Source organism: Rattus norvegicus, chromosome 17 (genome assembly GCF_036323735.1).
Source record: "Rattus norvegicus strain BN/NHsdMcwi chromosome 17, GRCr8, whole genome shotgun sequence".
Taxonomy (NCBI): Eukaryota; Metazoa; Chordata; class Mammalia; order Rodentia; family Muridae; genus Rattus; species Rattus norvegicus.
The window spans coordinates 60,088,661-60,112,811 of NC_086035.1; the positions used below are offsets into that span (position 1 = coordinate 60,088,661).

At 42.8% G+C, this 24,151-nt stretch overlaps 1 protein-coding gene and 1 pseudogene across 5 annotated transcripts in view; one reads left to right on the plus strand and one right to left on the minus strand.

The window, feature by feature from the left end:
• The window catches only part of Odad2 (outer dynein arm docking complex subunit 2), a 194,265-nt gene extending 177,996 nt beyond the window's left edge, over positions 1-16,269 (minus strand). For 2 of the 5 annotated variants that reach the window (XM_039096476.2, XM_039096475.2), the window contains exons 1-7: positions 15,714-16,269; positions 14,769-14,881; positions 12,200-12,461; positions 6,706-6,863; positions 5,215-5,401; positions 4,244-4,350; positions 3,907-4,043 (exon numbers count right to left, since the gene is read on the minus strand). In XM_039096476.2, the coding sequence (XP_038952404.1) occupies positions 3,907-4,043; positions 4,244-4,350; positions 5,215-5,401; positions 6,706-6,863; positions 12,200-12,461; positions 14,769-14,841 (924 nt within the window). In that variant the 5' untranslated portion in view covers positions 14,842-14,881; positions 15,714-16,269. The other 3 variants (XM_063276478.1, XM_063276479.1, NM_001427763.1) reach the window with 2 other exon arrangements.
• A 4,600-nt stretch (positions 16,270-20,869) lies between these two features.
• Positions 20,870-20,959, plus strand: LOC120098020 (U2 spliceosomal RNA; annotated as a pseudogene).
• The last annotated feature ends 3,192 nt before the right edge of the window (positions 20,960-24,151 follow it).

The window sequence follows — 24,151 nt, forward strand, 5'->3', positions numbered from 1 at the left end:
GCCCTGAAATGCATGGTGCATGGTTGCTGGTCATTTAAGGAAGTTGGTTGTAGTTTGTTAGTAGCTATGGTCAAAAAAGAAACAAATTCAATTCAACGTAAAGAGATTATCTTATGCACTGTATGGATATATCACCTGTCGATTTAAAAACTTATGGCCTTTAGTAAAGGGTGGAATAGAAGGTGGGGCACATTTGCTAAACAAAAGGATTCTGAAATTGTGCAAGCCACTGGAGATTGGCCTGGGAAGATTTGCCCAGGAAGACGTGATGCATGTTACCTAAGCACAGGTAACCAGCCATGTAGGCGGCAGGACGTAGATTAAAATAAATGAGTTATGCTAAGCTGTGATATAATCAGAGGAGAGCCTAGTGATATGGCCTAGGTATTTGTAAATGTATTTTGAGTCTGAGTCTTATTTCTAGGAGCACAGGGCTAGGAGGAAGAACCAGACCTAACTTTTACATATGATGCTTAAACTAACCTGAGATAACTTTCTGGATAGAGGCACTAATTCTCCCCCAAAACAAAACAACTTTAAAACTCTATCTTCTTAAGAAAAGACAAAAATTTTAAAAAGAAAGAAAGAAAATAAATTAGCGCTTTAAAACTTTTAAAAAGAAGGGTCCTGCTTATAGAGAGAATGGAGGCCTGGAATACACACCAGCCTGCTGTGGCCTCAACAGCCCAATTTATATCCACACAACTAAAGGCCTAAAGATGTGCACAAGAAAGAACCAGGTCACAGGGGCACTGAGCACCCCTGCAAGACAGGAACAGGAGCTCCAGATGGAGGGTTGGGAAGAAATTGAAAGGCTCCAGCCTCAACTTGCCACAGGCACACTACCTTGATGGAGTCGGCACAGGGCAGAGGCTCTGGCCTAACTAAGCGTGGCAGGACACATGATCTTGAGATTGTTGGCTGGCAAAAGCCCTAACTGTTCAAAGCCAGGACTGCAGAATGGCCTGGGGATTCCAATGAAACAGTAAAGTCAGGGTGAGACCCTCTGCTAATAAATAGAGCCAATACCAATAATAAATACAGTCAATAATATCAATGACAATCTAAAATTCAAAATGATACTTTTTTCCTTAAAGATACTGTGCAGGTTTTTGCTTAATAGTAAGTAATAATGTTCTTAGTAATGTAAAAAATAAAGTACACATCAGTCTTAAATTTAGTATAAAGAGAAGGGGGAATATATATTTACCCATATAAGGCATACTTATACATTCAATTTGAAAGATAATGCTCTTCTGTTGATGAAAGGGATTTGCCTTTCACCAGGAAGATCTATTGTGTTACTCAATGTAAGGACCCAGCATTAGGGCTGAGCAGGGTTGCTTGCTTTTATCTTTCCAGAAGAAGAAAAGCACCCAATTAAGGAATCCAGAGACCACTGGACAAGAGAATAAAACATAATACTGTTAAGCTTTCTGACTATACACTGACAGACAATGATATGGATTGGGGACTTGCTACCCTCAGTGAGGTAGCGTGTTGATGATACTCTGGTTAGCCAACTAGTCTCCTTAGACATGGGGCTCCCACAGGAGAACTGGTAATGGCTCAGCCTAGCACATGATACATAACCCAGGCTAAGACCTCTGAGCAGGTACAATATGCTGGAGAGTACACTCATGCACTAAAATGGAAAGGCATTTAAATAAAGTTTAATACAAGGAAGGATACTAAATTTAAAAAGGAAAATGGATAAAAATATGCATAGATGATAATCTCCAAAAAAGGAATAAAGATAAAAACTGATACATTTTTAAGAGTACATAATCCTAAATACATAACTCATGCCTTTGATCCCCATACTTGGGAGACAGGTTCCTTGTGAGTTGAGACTAGCCTTGATTAAAATAAATGGGTTGTTTTAAGTCAGAGAAGGGCCTAGCTAGACGGCATAGGTATTTGTAAGTATATTTTGAGTATGAGTCTTATTTCTGAGAACATGGAGCTAGGAGGAAGAACCAGACCTAACTCCTACAATTCAAGGATTTCATAATTCTTTTCTCTTTAGGCTTGTTTCTCTCCTATCCGGTGTTAGCAGGTGAAAACGGGAATAAAGGGTGGGGGAAAAAAGACTGTCCTCCAAAAGACCCAACAAGCAGCTGAAATACTCAGATGCAGATATGTGCACCCAACCAATGAACAGAAGCTGTTGACCCCTCTGGTTGAATTCGGGAAAAGCAGGAGAAAGCTGAGGAGGAGGACAACCCTGTAGGAGGAGTGGCAGTCTCAATTAACCTGGACCCCTGACATCTCTTAGACACTGAATTGCCAACCAGGCAGCATACACCAGCTGAGATGAGGCCTCCAACACACACACAGCAGAGGACTCCCGGGTCTGGGCTCAGTCAGAGAAGATGCACCTAATCCCTCAAGAGACTGGAGGTCCCAGGAAGCTTAGAAGTCTGGTGGGGTGGGTGGGATGGGGACATCCTTGTGAGAAGGGGGGGTGCAGGGGGCAGAGAGGAGGTATGGGATGTGCACATGTGAACCCTCAGGGGTGGATCGAGAGAGGAATAAAATCTGGAGTGTAAAATTGGTTAATTAATTAATTAATTAATTAGAAAGCCCACAAAGTAGCAAAATCTGGAATAATAACAAGAAATTGTACTTTTCTAAATGTCAAACAAACCAATAACCAGGATTATAGCCTACGTTCTCTATGCACAAATAAGCCAAGTTAAATGGTTGTGAGAAAAAAAACAAAAAACAAACAAACAAACAAACAAACAAAAAGTACTCAAAGGTTCCAGCAGGCCATCCTAAATGTGGTACCAGGACCCTGAAATTAACACGAGCAAGGTGGAAGACCTTGTGAAGCCACCACCTGTGACAGTGTGGTTCCCCGTTCAGGGCCTGGATCCTCTTGTGTATCCCAAGTTCGCCTGAAGGCTCCAAAGGTGGCATGCCACTGAGGAGGCCTCTGAGGCTCTCCTGGCTATATCAATGACTCAAAAAGAACAAAAGTCACTCGTGCTAACCTGAGGCTCTGTGCTCTGAGAGCCGTGCACTCTCAGTCTGGCTGCTTTGTCTCTCAGCTCAGAGGCACCCATCCAAACCTCCTTTAGGATCCTTGGAATCTAAACTCAGTTTCTGTTCTGGTAGGTTACGCTAGGTTCACACAAAAAGGATCAAAGGTAAAATGTCCTCCTTCCTAGTGGGCCCACCATCCCACTCTCCAGTAATAGGTTTTCACTCCCATGTTTCCCATGTGTATGGTTGGTTCCAATGTTCAGTTTCCTCTTTTCCCATGGGCTCTCAGAGGTGTCATTAGTGAAAGACTGATGTCCAGCTTCATAGGCCCAGGTCCCAGGTCTTCCACCTCTTGAGGAAACTGGACAGCATAAACAGGACGGTATCCACTCCCCACCCTGAGGCTTGCTTTATTAAGACGGTCATAAGACTCAGAACAGCCTAGAAGGGGCCTCACCCCAGCTGCCTGGATTCCAGCTTGCTGGGCTTCTTCCTCCTAACTTCCACACTGAAGCCTCCTCCACTCCCTTGCCCTTGAACTCTCAAGGTGGAAGCTACAGTTCTTAGCTTCCAAAATTGCCTCTTGTCATTTGCTACCTTTAATCTGTGTGTAGCTAATCCGAGAACTGATTCTAACAAAGGGATTTCAGTTTGGAGAAGTAAGAAGGGTTACTTCTGAACCTGTTTCTTCCAAAACTGGCTTCATGCCCTGCAGTGAAAACCACCAAAGCTGATTAAGATGGCTTGGATTTTCCCAGGAGGTGCATAGAAAAGGATGGAGCTTTTGCCTCACAGAGCAATGCTCCTTTCTTTAACATCCTCAGGACATAACCCACGATACAAGCCTCCCCTCACATACTTAGCACAGAACCACAGACATCTGGGTTTTGTGATGTTTTTTTAAAGAGTACTTACACCATTTAGAAACACCCCTTCTGTGCTGCAGGTGAGGCACAGAGTTTCCACGTCGTGTGGCTTCACCATCACGTAACACATTTCCCCTTGAATCTGTCTCCATGGTGGGGCTCGACACCCATTTGAAAATTCATAATCTGAAACCAGTCAAGAAACTATAAGTAGGAGGAATTCAGCTTAGTGGGTTGAAAGTATATCAGTGTCAATAAAATAGACACTGTGAGAACAAGGAAGTTCATTATCTTAAACACTCAACTGGGATGCAACAATGGGGAAGTGTTTTGAACACAGTGACAAAGATATAAATGATGTCAAGTGAACCCAAGAAGACACGAACCTGAAGTGTATTCGATCCATTCCAGCACCGTCTGCTCCCCTTTTCCTGAGAAACGTTTGAGCAACTCAATATCTTTCTTAAAAGTCCCTGGATTCAAACTGATCTCCCTGAAACAAACGTTAAAAAAATCAAGCTCTTTGGAACAGAATGTAAAGGCAACGTATGGATACATCCCATCATCTCAGGGGGCCTGCCTATCTGTAACTAATGCTGAAGTTCATTTATGTCCAGGGAGACAAAGGGGACCAGTGGACCAGTGGGATGGGGAGGCAGAAGAATGTCTTAAAATTGGAGCTAAGAGAGTGAATGTCCTAAGATAAAATACATACACATCTGAAAGCTTGAGAAATAAAATTAAAAAGCAAATGGAAAAGAAATTCATATCTACTATGACGTTAAATACACTTCAATGTTAATTTCTTTTTTTTTTAAAGATTATTTCTCTCGGTGTATCTGTGTGTGGGCACACATGCAAGCCAGAGCTCACATGGTAAGGTCATAGGTCAATTTGTGCGAGTCAGTTCGTTCCTTCTACCATGGGATAGAACCTAGGTCATCAAGCTTGGCAGCAGCCACCTCTCCCTGCTGAACCATTTTGCCTGCCCTTAAGTGTTCATTTTGTAATACCACGCCATAGAAAATACTACAAATGTGAGCACAATTTGTACTGCACAAACTCTACATTCTATTTGTGCTATCACTTAATATTCATAATTATCTAAAGGGTCTTGAAGAGAGCCACATGTTCAATGCCTTCTGACCTGGAGAAAACCCCACTAGACTGTCCTAGCAAGAATAACTAAAATTGTTATTAGAACTTGTGTAAGTAGGTGCAGTAGAACGGACGTTCTGTCCCTGAAAACAGCAACGTTAACTCAGTAGCAGTAACCGTTACGTTCTCGCTTGTACTTCTCTGTGCGATGCCGAGAGCACTTTCACTGCCACATCTGAGATGCGTCACTGGCACTCACAGCGAAATGTGCTTCAGGGAATGGTTGAGCAGGTGCAGGTCCAGCTGCTTCAGCAGGATGGCGACTTTCCTTTTAATGTACAGCTCTTTATCTTTGATGATCGTATCGAGAAGGGCCAAGCTCGTGGACTCCTCCTTCATCTCATCGTAATCTGGACCCAGGATTTTCACTACGGGGTCTCTGTTCGCTGACAAAACATCAACATAATTAATAAAGATTATCCGGTGCAACAAAGACAAGGATGAAGAATTGTGGTGATCCCACCAGATTCTCCTTAATTGGGTTCCTCTCACTCAGCTTCCTCTGGACAACCCCGTTTGGATTCCTGTCTCCTAAGAGTCCATTGGGTAGGAGCTGTCATACCCTCCTCCATGTGTTCTCTCTTGTATTATGTCAGTTGTGTACATCATAGTGTGTTTAATATAGGGAAGTATACATACACATATGTGTGGGTTGCACACGCTCATATGTGCAGAGGTCAGAGAAGGATGCCAACACCTTGTTCCATCATTCTCCTTATTGATATGGGTCTGCACTGAAACCTAGACCTAGGCTGGCAGCCAGTAAGCTCGAGACCCTCTGTCTGTCTCCATACCCACAGTGCTTGGCTTACACACACACACACACACACACACACACACACACACACACACAAACTATTCCAGCATTTTATGTCAGTTTTGGGATTTGGACTCAAGTCCTAATGCTTGCACATGTGCTCTTACCCATTGAGCCATCTGTCCAGTCCTAACATTTTTAACATTTTAAGGTGTACCCTCTAACCTCATATAAAAGTAGACAGAATTCGGTCACCATAGTCCCGAAACCCACTAGTCACCTATTCTAAGCCCACAAAAGACATAGGCTCCATTGTTATCCATAGGTGGGCTTTGCTCCTGATGGTAAATGTGCACAACACAAGTGTAAGGGACCGATTGCAGTATTTTTCACATTAGACAGTTATGAATGAATAACGAAGCCAGTGTGTCCCCTCAGTGTAAGGGAAACTTTCCCATGGAGCTGAATACACATAATGATTCACAGAAGGCTATGATGCCACAAACGATCAAATGAGAAAGAAAAAAAAGGACTACCTCCTCAAAAAAAAAAAAAAGGTTCAAATTCTTCTTGGAGGAAACAAGCTGCCATTCACCACGCTGTATGCTAAGGTGAAGTAGCCTCAGATGCTGCTCCATGTAACCTGTCCTCAAGCATGGCTTTAAAGAGCACAGGGCACTTCTAGAAGCCACGTGCTTAAATGAGGAACCTAGAAACCTACCGATGACACATCAGATTTTCCATGAAACAATCTGGATACTAACAGTTCAGCCAGGGACAAACATGAACAGCGACTCTCATGAAGTCGTACATACGATGCATTATCTTTCACTTGGTAGAATTTTTTTTCAAGTGAATATACTTTCTAAAGCATCCCCTCCCCCACGATTGTGTGTCTGAAAGTTCACATCACAAGTGGAGAGTGTGTATCACCTTCGATACAGGCCTGTGCTTCCTGCTGCTTGCTGTCTGTGGCCACGCATAACAACTGTGACAGTTGCCCAAAGCTCCTGACTTTAATATAAGGTACAGAGAGAAGCAGCAGGGGCTGTCCATCTTTATCAACCTCTTCTGATTCCACTGTTGTCGAGCTGTAAAACAGGGGGAGAGGAAAGCTGAAGTTATCCTCACTTCAGAAGATGTTATCAAGAAGATATTTAGAAAGAGGGACTATCCTGGAGCCCCCAGGAACAGGAAATGGGCTCTGACTGAAAGCTCACCCTTCCCCCTCCTCACTCCCACACTTCCAATTAGGTCCCAAGCTCCCAGCAGCAGGCCTCCCAGAACATGATGCCCACAATTCCTAGAATTCACTCTGAAATCAATTAGTCACAGTTTTCAGGTTTGTTTCTTTAAGAGTCTTTTGAAAATCTCAATAAAAGTTACACCAGGACAGTCACACACACCGGGACAGTCACACACACTGGGGAAGTCACACACACTGGGACACTCACACACACCGGGGAAGTCACACACACTGGGGCAGTCACACACACCGGGCAGCCACACACACCAGGGCAGTATCCAGCATTAGTCACTGTACCCCACAGTACTTAGTGCTTAGTAATTAGTGATTCGCTCATCTACTCTGTGTTTATGAACAAAAGAGGCAAACTAGAACCTTCTGTGGTTTATCTCCATACTCTGAACATCATAAGTCAGTTTCTTTTGCTCCTAACGTCATAACCAGATTTTCTAAATGGCCTTTCTTGATCAGAAATTATTTGATCTCCCAGGTTTTTTGTCTTAGTGTTTTTACCCATTTTTAGTGTTTGATTTTGTTTGTTTGCGTTTTTATGTTGGAATTTAAGTATTTTAAGAGTTTCGTGAGAGTGACATTGATATGAATTTCTATCACAATATAAATTAAATATGTAGTTTTTAAATTAGCTATTAGTTACATAATTTTATCACATAGTCATATCCCTGAGAGAGCTGCTTGCATGTGAAGACCTAACCACCTATTGGAAGCTGCAATGTGGTGAAACAGATATGGAACCTTCCTGACTGGCAGCCATAAAGAGAAATTGGACAGATCCAGAATATTTGTTCCTGGCACTGTGTTAGTCAATTTTGGGTGCTGTAACAAAATACCTTGAAATTATCTGCACAAAACAGGAAAGGTTTTGGGCCTGAGCTCACAGTTGTTAAGACTCTAGCCCGCAATAATTTGGCCCTGTTGTCTTGGAACTATAGGCAGGCAGCACACGAGGGCAGAAGCAGACAGTAGCTCATGTATAGGCCAGGAAGGAGTGGAGAGGAAGAAAGAGGGGCTGAGTCCTGACATCCCCATTCAGATAACACCACCAATGGCCTGACATCTCTCAGGAGGCCCAGCTCTTAAAGCTTCTTCTACCTCCCAACTGCACCACTCTTATGACCGAGGCTTTATCTCAGGAGTCTTTGAGAGCCGTTTGTCCAAACTACAGTACTATGTCATTAAAATAAAAACAAGCAAAGTGAGAGACTGTAGGAAACAGAATCACAGCCTTCTAAAATCTCCAGATAAAGGGGGATTAAATTGTTGGTTAAGCAGACGTACCAACAAGGATTCTGACTAGGGAGAAAAATTCTCCCTCTGCACTCTCTGACACAAACAAATCATAAGGGTCTTCACAGGATCAGGGAAGTAAAGACTGGTGGATTGACAGCTCTCTGTGGCCACAAACCAAGGAAGAAGTTTCTGTAAGTTGGGAAAGGAAAGAACAAATTCTCAAAGTCTCTTGGGTGAATGAGCCCTTACTATACTTTGACTTTTTTACCCTGCAGATTAGACTCTGCCTTCCAAAACTATACTAAACTTTATGTTTTATTAACCGACTGGTTTTCTGGTTGTTTGTGGTAGCAACAATAACTAGCCCAGAATCTCTGACTGTGGTTCTGCCTGGTACCCATGGACACAAACTCCATCCCTAGCGCCTCCCACAGTACCCACCTCTAGAAGATACTGAATATCCCACCATGTGTGGGATAACTGGATGCATGAAATGCTTGTCGAGTTGGCCATGGAGTCTGTGTAGAAACTGTGTTATCTACACTATGAGCTTCTGAAACAGTTTTTAGGAGGAAGGGCATTTCTAAGGGTGGCTCAGGTAAAGGGGTGGTCACTCAATTTTAAACAGAAGTGCATGAGGCTGAGCTGAGATCCAAAATCATAAAGTCATTAACTGGGCATAGTGAAACTTGAGGTGGCCATCAGGAACAGGGAAGGGCCATCTCTCCTTGCTCACCAGCTGAAGTTTATAATTCAGCAGAGAAGCAAGGGCTACACCATCAGAGGAGGCTCTTTATGATGCTAATCCCTTCAGTCCTGGGAACTCTGCTACAACTGGGGTTATACCTGTACCACTGGCTTCTCTGAGCCTCACAGGGTACCAAACATCAGGTTTTCTCTTTGACTCTGTCATGCCTTCAAAATGCACACTACATGGGAATGTCTCATACATTGCCAAGTTCAGTATCTGGCTTGCAATGCAGCCTTGGCCCCTCCAGACCGCAGCTTCTATATGCTGACCCTGAGACGATGTTTCCCAGAAGATTTCACCTCAATGATGTTGGTCGCTTATTAATCTCAGCTGATCTTTTCAGCTGCAGTTAACCACACTGGATTGTCCTAGTAGATCAAAGGTTTCAAATTAGTGGGGCTGGTCTCCTGTTAATCACATGTGATTCTCTCGCTCCAGCTGTCCGAAAACTACTAATTCTCAATCCTCACACAAATATCCCCTGTATCTTAGAGGGACACTCAAGCCTTCCCCTGAAACTTCACCAGCCTGCATGGCCTTTCTGTTGATATGCTAATCTTCCAAGCTCCCACCACAGCTCATTAAGCTCTGAATACTTAAACAGCTCTTTCAGCCCAATGTTCCAAAATCCTTCATTTTTCTTCCCAGGATAACCCAAAAAATAAAAGCCAAATGACCAGGTCCATCACGGCAAAGCCCCGTGTTCCTGGTACCAGCTTCCGCTCTGCTTTGCCTTCCGTTACACTGAGCAAAAGCAATCTGGGGCCCGAGGAGTTTATTCAGCTTACAGGTTAGAGTCCATTTTCAAGGAAAGCCAAGGCCGGTGCTCCGAGCAGCAGCCTAGAGGTCAGACCCGAGGCAGAAACAGCACGATAGCTCTGACTGACTCGGATCTCCTGAGTTATCAGGTACCCTAGCCCAAACCTACTTACCCAGAGATGGCACTACCCACGAGTGTTGGGCCCTACCACATCAACTGCAGTTAAGAAAATCCCCCTACAGATATGTCCACAAGTACATCCTGTAGAGGCAACTTCCTCTCTTGAGATTCTTTCTTCCATGATGTGCCTAAGTTTGTGTCAAACTGACAGAAATTACCTATGACGGAGGCCGAGCTACAGGAGGAGTCTCTGCTGCCTGGCTGTGGGTGCCATGTGAATTGCTCCCTCCTGCCAGTCTGACTCCCTGCTGCAATGGACTATATCCTGCAAATGTGAGCCAGACACACCCCCTTTCCCTCAACTCTCAAGGTATTTTAATCACAACTACGAGAAGGAAAGCGAAGACACCCGAGAGAATGCCCTGGAAGGGAGTACCGGGTTTTGTATCTTAAGACTCTTTCTTTGTTTTCCAGGTACCATTAGGTCTTCTACCACACACACTCCTGCTACCTTACCACAGTTCCAAAACGATGGGACAGCAAAACAAATATCAGAAACCATGAGCCAATACAAACTTTTTCCTCCTTTCAGCTTGATGCCTCAGACATTTTGTCACAGTAATAGAAGAGTGACTGTAAGTTGATGAACACTCCTTAACTTGGCATGTAAATCAAGATATACTGTTTTTTTTTTTTTTGGTTCTTTTTTTCAGAGCTGGGGACCGAACCCAGGGCCTTGCGCTTCCTAGGTAAGCGCTCTACCACTGAGCTAAATCCCCAGCCCCAAGATATACTGTTAATACCTAGAGACACGAAGTATTTAGCATCTTAGGTTATTAGCAAAATCTTATCTGTGAATTTTGTCTCTTATAGTGCAGTCAGCACCCATGTGGTTTTCATCAGAGGCACGAAAGCACAGTTTAGTTCTCAGTAAGTGACGTCGTTAGACCTGTCTCATCCCTTCCCACATCAAAGACATCTTTACTAAGGGTCACAGGCAAAAGTGATGGGCAGCAAAAGGGAAAAGTTTCATAAGAAATTTGACAGAGGTAATGTAGTCAAGGGGCTATTGTTTCATGATACACCTGACATCAAAATGTCCATAAATCTTCCTCAGGAGGGGCCAGCATGCAGAAAGACTGCAGGCAGGGGCTACATTAAGTCAAAAGAATTTGTTCAAAAGAAAAACATCAATACCACTGAGGAGTGTGCTGCATCCCCGCCAGCTAAGGACACAGATGTGGTCATGTTGGGACTTGGCACATGAAAGGAATGCAGAGGCCAGATATGATGACTTTTTTTTTTCTGTTATTTGATGTAAAACCGTCTTTTGACAAAGTAGTTAATGTGTTTCTAACTGGTTTTACAGCTGAGTCCATCTCTCGAAAGTTTAAGAAAAATAAAAAATAAAAAACATGGAGCTTAGGTGGAAGCAACCAAGAATTGGGCAGTCACCTACAAATGACTAGCTCTGGGGAGGATAGTGAGTGACGCTTGGCAGATATTAAAAATGACAAGTTCGGAAAGGGGAGGCTCGGCACTAAAAAGCTCTTCGATGCAGTTCAGGGGTGGGTTTGCAATTGTTAAAGTGAAATCTTGAAAAGTCAAGATTTCCAAACAGCCCCACATGGAAAAGCGTCAGTGAGCTCGGAAACTGCTTTACACGAGATCGGTCTTCAAGACAGAAAATGCAACATCAGAAAGGGACAGATAGGGCAAAGGGAATGACCAAGCTGCATAGTAATTGTTCATGTATACATGTGTTCAAAGAGATGGACTGATACTTCACTCTTTGAACTACTTGTAGGATCTTTATAAATCTCATATCTAAAACTCTTTGCTAAGAAGTGTCTCCCTTAAAGACTTGGGATAGAGATCAATTGCAGAGCACATGTGTAACACGCATGAAGCACCGGGTTTGATCCTCTCATGTATTAAGGAAAATTCTCCACCTTCCTCTTGTAGGTGTGGGGAATGAGATGGTTAAATTGTGTAAGGATTTGGTGACACCAGGCATTACAGCCAGTAGCTACTAACATCCAGAAGGTCACACAGATGTGTGGAAAAGCAAGCAGGAAAGGAACAGCCGAGATCTGGAAAATGCATCCTCTATCAAAAAGGAATGACATTTAAAGTAAAAATGAATAAATCTCACGTTTCCACCTGAAATATCCTTAAGTATCCCTCCTATCTCCACTTTGCAACAGGTTTAAGAGATTATTAACCAGCTCCAACCCTCACCCAGTCAATGAAAATCTAAATAAAGTTGTATTGAATTCTAGAAGCCATTAAAGTGGCTTACCTGACAACATAGCCCGATTCAAATGCTGAGGGTTCCAAATATGTTTTCCACTCAAGTGGTTCTACAAAAACAAATTTTGCCTCTTGGGGATATTTATAAGAAAAAGACTCCACGAACTTAGTAATTTCATTCAATATCGACTCATTCAGAGGAGTGATTTCCAGGGTTCCAGTCTCATACCCTGCAGCAGTCCACTGTGCCGACCTGGCCAGCGCCACACCCATGGAGCTGTTTATCCTCTGAGGCAAGGTCAGAGCACACACTAGAGCAGAAGAGAAAGAATTAGAGGTATCCACATTTTAACATGAGCATTTTATTTCATTTTCAAGAGTTTACACTAGTGTTACCAACCTACCTTCAGCATTTTTAACAACTGTTCCTCAATGCAATAAAAACAGCTAAGCATCAATACACAAAACAGAGTTGTGTTGAAGAAATTTCCAGTATCGGCCTGCCCTAAATTAATAACGTCTTTCTAATTTCCAAGAGCCTAAGAAACAGAACAGCTGTACAGAAAGCTCAACAAAGAAAACTCCGAGAATGGAAAAACAGAATCAGAGGAGGTTGGCAGTAAGAGTGTTGCTTCCCAGCTCTGACGGGAGACTGGGGTTTGAGTGAAAAAAGGCACGTTTGATCTGAGCCACACATCATTTAGAATTAGGCAATTAAATGAAACCTGTTGTTCTAAATCTCTTACAGTCATAATATCTGCCTGGGGGCACTGAAGGCAGGCAAGCCCTCTCCCAAGTCTCTTGAGTTCCTCACATGCATCTGAGGTTAATAAAAATAGGATCAAACTGTGATGGTAAATTGTCAATTTAATTCTTGATGAAAGTTAGTACAGTATATCGTGCTTATTCAGGGCACAGGAGGGAGTCCTATATTCCTGCTCAGAGATCATATGCAAAATAGAAGTACTGTTTGCTTAAGAGTAAGTGTGACAGCTGTAGGAACAAGTCAGAGATTTTTAATCTATTTATCTAAACTTATCAAAACACTGTAGCAATACAATTTTTAAACAAATCCAATAAAATGTCTTTCACTTGGGCTAAACAGAAATTTGTCTGTACAAGGAGACCTTTAAAAGATGACTTTATCTGAAAAATTAAGAACAAAGTAACAACTTATTAACAATAGTAGTACTGTTCAAAGATTGTCTATATTTTTGTAATGCCATTGGCCAGGTAAAACCTTCCCTCCAGAATATTAGATGGTGATAAAATTAAATACAAAATAAACTGAGCTTTTCCTATCTGCCATTTTAACAAAGGCATTGAAATACAAAGTTTGACGCAAGGAGGGGAGATTTTACTTTCTGTACCACATTTCAATTGTAAAATCCAGTAACAGGGCTTCGGCAGCTCTCTCCAGAGAACTGTTTCCTGCTGCGAAGCAGAACAGTAGCACTACAGACATGTCTATTTATAGTGACCAAATGACAGGGAGAGACATTGTTGGCATCTAGTGGCCAGTGCCAAGGATACAAATATTGCTCTTATGCATAAGAGTGGCCAGCAAGACGAACTCTGCTGAAATTCGCAGCATGTGGTATTTGGAAAACTTCAGGTAAGTTAATATCACAGCCTAAAATTTCCCTCCACTTTAGCAAAGTCACAAAGCAGTTTTAAAATGCATTGGGTGTCTCAGGATAATAACTGTCATATAAAGGAAACAAAAGTTTTTATATTTTGCTCTGTATTGAACTTTAATCAGGAGCTCAGCATCTTGTGAAATCACAGTATGGTGACAATGTTAGCCACAAAATTCAAGATACGTTTTGACACACTGGTGTCCGCCAGGGTTTGGAAACACCACGTCCAAGTAACTCTATCTTAGGCTGAGAAACTCCCTAAGATACTCTAGTAAATGGTGCCTAAACATCTACAATTCTGTCTCTTCACGGAGCATTATCAGTGTTAAAATGTATTATCTATGTAAGATGATTATCTGCACTCTTTGTTTCAAAATAATAACCTGTCATTACAACATATTGTTACAAAGTCCAGGGATGGTGGAAAACCAGTTCCCTGTGTATTTTTATGTCTCTCTCTCTCTCTCTCTCTCTCTCTCTCTCTCTCTCTCTCTCTCTCTCACACACACACACACACACACACACACTGTGGACATACCTCTGTATTGGTGAAATAAAATATGATGTGCAAATTTTTCTGTGATTTCTTTTTTTCTATTTCTAATTGATGGAAAGTGCTTTTGCTGTCAAATATAAAAACACGTGTGCCTGACACGTTAGTGCCCAAGTGTTCAGAGAATAACTATAAACAGTTGAAATATGCAAGTGGTTTATCTAATCCAGAAGAGCTTCAGCGGACATTCTGCCTATGTTTAACTGTAAGTAGACTCTGTTTCGGGATGCATACATGCAATGTGCATACCATTTTTTCCCATCACTCTTTCTAAAGGAAACCCGGTTTTATGGACCACACAGGACCATGGTAGTCGATAGGCAACAGGGTGACGACCTCTTAGAAAACACTTCGAAGGAAACTAAGGCATGCAGAAAATTCTTTTGCTCATGAGACATTTTTATGGAAACGTAAAGTAAACTCACGTTTAAGACTATGTAAACTCCTTTTCTCAATCAATCCTGAGGAGCCCAGAAATGAGCAGCCTCTACTGAGCATTAGCAGGAGCCCCCAGAGTGCCTCAGACGCTGGGACAATCCTGAAACCAAAGGCAATACTCTTGAGAAAGAAAGTGGAAAATCAGGGGTGTTCAAACAAGCAAACAAAAACTGTGGCATTTTATCAAGATGGTTTCTCCCAGCCATCCTCACCACTCCATTAATTCTTTTGTTTTTAACAAACATGGTTACAACAAATAATAACACATATCTTGTGAATTAATGTCTTTAAATTAATATTTCCAAGGAAAGTTCAAATTTAAACAAGAACAAGATGTGTTTTCTTTTATGCTAAGCTCCAAGCTTCCTTTATCATTAACGAATCGCAATAATTTTGGAAATAATCACTGTATTAATCTAATTCTTCCTGAGGCTAAGTGTAACATCTATGGAGAGTCAGGACACGCATGGCCATTCGAAGACTTAAGAACCCTGGCACCAGGCGGGCACATTTCAAGCCCGAGCTCTGCAGTTGGAGTCCCTAGTGCTCTGGTGTGGTAGAGATGTGGGAAGAGGTGAAGGCCGAAGGTCAGGGTGAGAGCAGGAGGCCAAGCCGAGGGTAGAGGAGGAACCCAGGTCCGAAGACTAGGAAGGGACTGAAGTGGAACAGTGGGCTGGAGTTGGTGGAAGGAAGGAGGTCCCCAGACCAACTCGGGGCAGAAGGAAAGTGCTTGAAGGGAGGAACCCAAGGGGTGGAAGAGAAGTGGGAAGGAGACAGCTGAAGTAGCTGCTGGGGGTAGGATGAGAGGCGCCAGAGTGGAGACCAAGAGGGATGGGAGAGAGATGAGACTAGAGGAGAGCCAAGGGCAGAGAGAACCGACGAAAATCCAGGCTGTGTTCCCGATCTCAGCGCACGCCACCGCGACCACTCACCTGCAGTGTCGCCTGGCACTCTAGTACCCGCGCGCGCTTCGTTGCTAGGACACCGGTAAACACCCGACCGGCTGCGCTTGACGCCTGCAAATGGGAAGGAAGCACTGGGAGACTCCAGCCGCCAGCCCTGTCGCTGCTCCGAACCCCCAGATCCCCAGCCCTACACCCTAGAAACACTAGGATTCCTCCGCTGCCTGCAGAGTTCCAGGGCTCATCCCAGCTCAGTCTAGGAAATCGGGAGCGGCTTCAAAAAATGGAAGAGACCACGCTCAGAAAAGAGGCATTAGAATATCCTGTGATGTTTCACAGGCTTCCAGACAGGCGTTACTTAAGTATTGAATCTATCAAAACCCTCAAAAATTGCATCGTGTCTCGTTTAGGATATTTGAGGCTTGCAGCTTTTTATTCTTTCAGTAACTGTAGTAGAACTCAGACTCGCGAGGCTGAACATACTCCACAACAGCCTTCTGCAGCGAAACGTCAGTGAAATGAAAACCTCGTTTGTAAAACAAGTGTCGCCTTTGTTCATTAAAACACATCTTTCTAAGATTTATTCTATTTTTTAATTATGTGTAGTGAGGGTTGTATGTGAGTGTAGGTGCCATAAAAGGAGAGAGGATCTTCAAGAGCTGGAGTTACAGGAAGTTCCGAGTCACTAGATATGAATTCTGGAAACTAGACTCCGGCCCCCTGCAAGAGCATTAAATTATCATGACAGCATTCCTAGACACTCTACCAAATAGGAACCCCCGAGGGCTTAGAGAGAGTGGGGCGGGGGGGGGGGGAGACAGCACGGGTAACCGGATGAGCTTTTAGGGGACAAAATATGTATGGACAGTAGACTAGTTAGGGTGCAAAATGGTTGAGCAGTCCTGAACTGATTCTGAGTGCCAAAGGGGCAAAGGAAGGGCATGCCAAGGCTATACGGTCCGCAGTTCAGATATAGAAAATGGAAATATAGAAGAGAGAAAATTTTAGCCTCTTGGAAGTTTTGAGTTCTTTTCTTTCCATTTTGAAAGCATCAATGTTGTTGAGGATGGAATAGTTCACTCAATGGAATCTTCACCTTCCGGAAAACAAAACAAAACAAAACAAAACAAAACAAAACAAAACAAAACAAAACAAAACAAAACAAAACAAAAAAACCACCTAGGTTTCTCTACTCCCACCATTCCAAGAAGGGCTTCCCATCCTCTGCCTGTGTCTTGTCTTCTGTCTTCTAGCACTGCAAGGAATTGGTAGAAAGTGCTGCTTCCTTTAAGGGTGTGTCCATAAGGCCTAGGTGGGTGACTGACACACAAGGAACAAATTGGTAAACCACCTGATCAATGTTGGTGGTTTTAGAAAGGTTCGGTTTCTCGGATGAAGTGGGTAGAACCTGCCTGAGGATGTGAATAGCTGTATTCCTAGAAAAGAGATCTGGCGATTGCAGTAGCCCACTCAGGACTGAGTGTGCTGTAGGCCGACCACCCTGTAGAGGGGTACTTCCCAGCCTTCCTGACATCGGGACTCCTTAATACAGTTCCTCCTGCTGTGGTGCCACCCAACCATAAAATGTTTTTGTTGCTGTGTATAAGTAAATTGTCTACTGTTAGGAGTTATGATGTAAATATCTGGTGTGCAGCACAACTGAGATGTGACCAGGCCATGGCCCACGGGTTGAGAACCACTACTGTAGAGCATGGACACACAGTGTAGTTCTGCCCCATGGAATGGGAGATAAAAATCTTCTGAGCTGGTGGCCCTCAGCAGAGGAAAAGGAGAAGGAGATGGGTTATGGGAGGAGTTCACTGGGAGAGGGGGCAGTGAGTGGGATCTAAATGCAAATAAATGTTTTTAAAAATCTTCTGGGGTACTCAGAAAAAGACTTGATGCATTTCCTTTAATCCATCCACCCTGGCTGCAGCGAGCCATTCCCTCTGGGGCAGAGTAGACTCTGGATCCTTTCCAAGCTCCAGTAGGATTGTCAGAACATGGTAAGACAGACCTGGTGTTAGAGTAACTTGGATGGATTGTTCTGGGGTTTCTGGAACCTGGAGGTTTAAATCAAGGATGGTTGCCTTGGGCTGAAACGAAAGGAAGGGTCTGCGTCAGGGCTTCCTCCTCTGCTGACAGATGGAGCGCCATCTTCACACCTCCACACTCATAGGACACTTTGTCTGTGTGCCTGTCTTTGTGACAGCATTTCCTGTTTCCAAATGACAACAGTTCTACTGAAATACGTTTCCAAATGACAACAGTTCTACTGAAATACAGCTTTCTGCACTGAGTTTTAATTTGATTGCTTCTACAAAGACCTATGTATTCTAAGATCATAGTTAGAGATCCCAGGGCTTAAGACTTTAACCTGGAAGCGTCATATTGAGCTATGTTTCTGTAGTGAAACTATTAAATGCTATAGAGAAAACATATATAACATGGATAAGTAGAAATTATATATTAATTAAACTTGAGCTGTAAGTCAAGTAACTAGTATTTAGGTTATTTTATATGAATCAAACAAAATGGTTTGGATTTTAGAATAAGATTGAATAATTGACATTTTGGGTTGAAGCAGCTTCATAGGTAAAGGGCGTTTCCCACCTGTCCCTTCTCTAGCAGTCTCATGTTCTACAGGAAGTTGGTCCTTTGAGTGGAAAACATGAGCAAGAAAACGATCAAATGACCAGTATCTTGAACTGAGGTTGGGAAGGGACAGCTTCAAAGCCATCTAAAAGAAATGGAATGGAGAGTTTCCCCAGTCTAAGATAACAGGTAGGCAGTGGGGTCATTGATGTATTTGGTAACCTTCACGCTATGTCAGTGACCTAGTCGAGAAGGGTCACTGCTGAATTTGTCAGCCTTCATCCTACAGCACTGACTTTGGGGGAGCCCTGGTGTATTTAGTCACCTTTCTTCCTCACCATGGAGCTCTAGTCAAACACATGCGTCGTGAACGCACTTAAAACTTGCTCAGATGAGAGTAGAACAAGAAAGTGGGAGGGACTAGACTAGGTGAGACACACCCATCAACTGTAGACAGCAGACAAGAGTGGTGGCTGGCAGAAAGGAGAGCACTGGAACTCAGCAGTAGCTCAGGGTAACAAAAGCCAACAGAAACAAAACCAAATGAAACAGCTTTGTGCATCACAACCCTGGAAAGCCTCAAGCCCTGCCTGAAGTCTGGGGAGTAGCTGGGCCCTACATGCCTCTCTTCCAACAGAAGAGCTTGTAATTTGGGTCTCAGGTACAACACAGTGTACCAGAACCATAGATACTAAATATCAGGGCCCTCACTCCCACAGGCCCTCTCTCCTGTAGTGGCAGCCATCCTTTTATCTCCAAGCAGAAGTTCTGAGGCTGGCCAATCTGAAAGCAAAGGCTGACAGAGGGTCACATTGCCAAGCCTTTCAATCAAATCTTTGCTGCCCTCCAACCAGCCAGTCATATATCTATGGGCTCAACCAAATATGCATCAAAAATACTTTAAACCATCATGATAAAAACATAGTGGTGCGTGCCTTTGATCCCAACACTCTGGAGTCAGAAGAAAGAGGATCTCTGTGAGTCTCAGGCTAGCCTGGTTTATGAAGTGAGTTCCAGACCAGCCAAGGATATAAGAGTGCAGCCTGTCTCAAAAGTATCTATGTTTGTAAAACACCGCTTCTGTCTTTTTCCAGTCAGTTATTCCTTACACAGTAAAGCATGGACAACTGTTTACACAGAACTTACTTTGTACTCTCTAGGGTAAGGACAACAGGATGTAGAGCCCGGAAAAGAGACGTGTGATTTCAGAGACACACGATAGCAGCAAAACTGCATCCTCTTCCTTCACAGAATTCAGTGAGATCTCCGTGAAACTGAGACCCATCCAGCACAGTTCAAACATGTCATTTAGGAATATGAAAATATTCGAGCAACTTGAAAGACAGTCGCTGGAAGTCATTGTTCTCAAGGACTTTTAGAAGAAGGACACATCAGCAGCGAAAAGGGTAGAGAAAAGTGTTGTTGTAACGCCATACAGTTTTCTTTGGCCACAAAGAGGAATGAAGCTATGTCATTTCATTTCCTACAAAAATGGATGCAACTGAAGATGATATTAACTGAAATCAGCCAGATTCAGAAAGACAAATACCATGTGTTTTCTTTTATTCATCTGTTATCTGTTATCTGATATATATATATATATGTATATATATATGTATATATGAATGACATGGCTGTAGAAAGGAGAAGCTGAGGAAAGGAATGAACTAGTAGAAGAAGAGAAAATGGGATGGAATAGGGAGTGGAGGTTACAGACAATGAATTAAATATACTCAAAATACTGATATTCTTAAAGCATCCTTATGAAACACATTAGTATGTATAATAAAACTATGCCAAAAGAAAACCAAATAAAGGGTTAATAAATCAGAGAACAAAGAAGGGAAGGATAAACAAAGCCAGGAGGAGCAGCTGAGGTCATCAAGGAGGCCCAAAGCTGACCACTGCCTCAGCTTTTCTCCTCAGTCTCCAGGACCAGCCAGTTGTCAGGAGACAGAGACGAATCCAGAGAAAGCTCCCCTCAGAGGGAGTGAAGTTTCTGTCAGAGTCATCACCACCCCAATAGTGCCTTGTGGCAAACTGCTCCTGAGCTCAGTGGCATCTGTAGTGGGGTCTCTCGGGCTTCCTGTGTCACTCATGCTTCCAGGTTGCAGTATCGCTGACTCAGGCTGTGATCACGAAGCTCTGGTCCAGGTCAGCAGTGCTTATAGGTGGTCCTCCTCCACATGTCCCAGCCAATAAGCTGAGGGGCATGTCTACCTGCTGCACGCTCTTGACTTGTGGGTCATTTTACAGGTCTTCCCACTGGCCAAAAGAAGTCAAGTGGCCAAGCTTAAAGTCAAATGGTCAAATAATGTGATTTGTATATTTAATGGGTGTCAAAGGCTCATGGGTTAAGGGCTTGGTCTCTAGACTTGCACTGTTTTGGAGCTGGTGAAACTTTGAAGATGTGGGGCCTAGTGGATGTGGTCACGCTGTAGATGGGAATGTAAAACCATGGTTGCTTTCTCTGTCACTTTCTCTCTGAACTCTAAGGTTTTCCTCTATCCTGGTGATATGTTCCCTCACCACACCCCAAAAGCAATCTGATCGAATGACCGTGAAATAAAGCTTTCAAAATGTAACTAAGCATCGCTTCTCGGCCTTTTGGCTAAGATCAAGTGTAGTAAAATGTAACTAACCCTTTCCTCTTTTTAATTTGATTACCTCAGGCATTTTATTGTAGTAACAGAAGGTTAATACAATGGGGGAATTATTTGCTCACCTACAGAGTCATGGTAAAGGTACAGATATATAGTAGCACTGACGCAGCATAAAGAATTATTAAGAATATTAATTCAATCTGCCAAAACTCATGTCAACATTCATTTACTCAATGCATCCTCATCATTTCTGTTATATTCAGGTTCTACTAAAAGCATCTAGAATGAAAAGTAGAATAGCTCAACTTTTCTTCTGTGTGACTAGAGGGAAGCTCACTGGTTAAAAGCACATACTACTGGCTTCGGTTCCCAGCACACATATCAGGTAGCTCACAACTCCCTGTTACTCCCACTGCAGGGATCCAGCACTCACCTCTCATCTCCCTGAATATCCATCCACACTTGGCATACATTCATACAGTCAGGGACACAGACACATAAATAAATTCAGCCTTTAAGAAACCCCAAAATGTGCTTCTTTTAAAATATAGTTTCCTTAAATTGTTTTAAAATAAGTTGATAGGTATGAAATCTATTTTATTCTAAGTTCTTTTCTTTTAACGAGAATACAGAATCTTAGAGGAAAATTTGAAAACCCTCGTGTGTCAAGCCACACTTATTTTGGATGTTTTTAAAGTAGAAACTGGAAGCCAAGCACAGTGGAATGCAGGCAAGGTTATTCAATATAGAAAATTCATCGTCTAGCCAACTAGTGATTACTCCAGAAACCCTCATGGAGAATAAAGGATTTACCGTGAGACTTGATATTTTGGAAAAACAAACCAAGGATTAATAATATCCGGGTGATGTCTCCCAGTATCACCAAGGGAAACAATGAAGACTTCTCAAGAGAATGGCTTCCAGATGCACGGTAAATCATGTATCTGAACCAACACGAACCTGGCTAAGGGAGGAACTTCCTTATTTTGAGAAAAGAAGCAATCTTAGGCTACTAGATGCATTTCCCCTCAACCTTGTAGTACTAATAAGGAGGTAAAAGCCAAGCCTGTTAGCCTTTCCAAGAAATAAAAGGATGAAGAAATTATGCCATGAAAATTAGTTTTGCTACTCCATGTGATTTATTCATTAAAAAATAAGCAGAGTAAGGTTCATGGTGAAATTAACTGTTGACGTCACTGTCTAAAATGTATCCTGAAGTCATAAGGTGGGAGGAGGATAGTTATGAAGTGGAAGGTAGCAGTCGGGAACCGGTGTGACACTGCCTGTAGGAACTTCGTACATATATAAATTTAAAAGACTCTGGAGACTGGAACTTTACATCTTAAATCGTTTACATCCATACATCCTCCAAAGTTCAGGGTGTCCCCGGGGTGGAGCTGCCATGCTCTGGTGGCCTTCAAGGTCTTAAGTCATTTCATCTGATGAACTCCACCATGGTTCTCAAGAACAAAAGGCAGCCAGGCCCTGCTAGCCTTAGACACGGCATCATAAAGAGCATTTAGTGATGTCAATAGCCTTTTCTTTCCACACTGAAATATTCCTTTGAGTTTTTTATCCTTGTGTCAAGTCTTTGCTCTTGAGCATGTCTGCCCTGAGCCTTGTGGCTCAGTTGAAATGCATCACACAAAGCTTCAGGAACAAAACAAGTTACTAAGGGATGCAGACAGATTGTATTGAGATGTAATAGAATGAAGAGTGAAATGTGTGTGATTGCTGAGGAATATCCTTTTTAATCAGTCAAAGTTCCTCCAGAAAGCGCAAGGCACAAATGGGCCATTTGGCCATTTCTACAGATACTAAGTGCTTAAAGAGGAGCAGAGGGAGGAAGTCTAAATGAACCAAATTAATCTTTTAATAGTCTGTTTCCTTCCTAATTGGCTAATCAGATGAGTGTAGGTACAGAAACGCAGATGAAGAAAACATATGCTACATTGCACGGCTTGTCATGTGACTGGAGTCCTTTCCCTTCGCTCAGGTTGCTTGCCTAAGTGTTACAGTAATCTCTCCGGAGCACGTGGAGAAAGGGGAGCCATGGGGCTGATCTTTCCTTCCTCTGCAGAAGTGTCTGCTTCTGTGACTCATTAAACTCACTCCAGATTAGCTAAGATCAAGTTTTGGTGTGAGAAACAGACTCCAAAAGGCAGGGGTTTCCAGAAGACAGAAACTAATGACTCAAAATGATCTGTGAACAGCGTAGGATGAACAGTCAAGTCCTTTGGGGAGGCCTCTACTCTGCAGCCTCTACGTGACCCAGCCTCTTCCCCACTGTGCAGAGTCAAGTCTCTAGGATCTTCTGCTTGTCCAGCCATCAACATCAACAGGGATGAGAAAATCATGAGGAAGACAAATGGAAAAGGCTGTGACCTGTCTTCTCAAAGAACCTTTCCAGTCTAGGTCTCTCTCTCTATCTGTTTCATTGGCCAAAGCTAACCACACCGTAGACTTTTGGCTTTGTATATTTTGAAGCCTATCTGCAGATGCACAGACATTTAAGTTGTCTTATTTTCCTGGTACTTCTTCCTCTCCATTCTTATAAAGTAACCTTGTTTTTCTTTTTTCTTTCTTTTTTTTTTTTTTTGGTTCTTTTTTTCGGAGCTGGGGACCGAACCCAGGGCCTTGCGCTTCCTAGGTAAGCGCTCTACCACTGAGCTAAATCCCCAGCCCCAAAGTAACCTTGTTTTTCTTGAGCAGAGATTATTTTTTTCTCAAAGGACACCATTTGTGTTATTTCTCCTTAAGAGTTTTGCCCAGAACCCTTTGTCTACCCTTGCCTTTTCTCCTGTACTTTGAACACCCAGAACTCTTTGTTGTACTGTTCTGTTCAGTGAAGGCATTTGTTTTCATTTACATTTTGTGGTATCTTTTATCCTGTTATTCTTCCCATCTTGCTGTGCTTCCTTTCTTCCTCTCTGTTGCCTTTTGTTTGAGGTTGGTTGGCTGTTTTGTAGGTTTGTTTGTTTGTTTGTTTGTTTGTTTGTATTCAAGACAGAGTTTCACTGTGTTGTCCTGGCTGTCCTGGAACTCTCTTTACAGATTAGGCTGGCCTCAAACTCACAGAGTTCTACCTGCCTCTGCCTCCTGAGTGCTGAGATGAAAGTCGAGAGTCTCCACCACCACCACCAGGTGAGTTGGGGTTTTTGTTTGTATTGATATTTTCTTATTTTTATTAGTTTTCATAAAATTCAGTAAGCTGTGTTTTGATCATATTCATGTCTCTCACCCAGCTTCTCCCAGATCCACACCCATTTC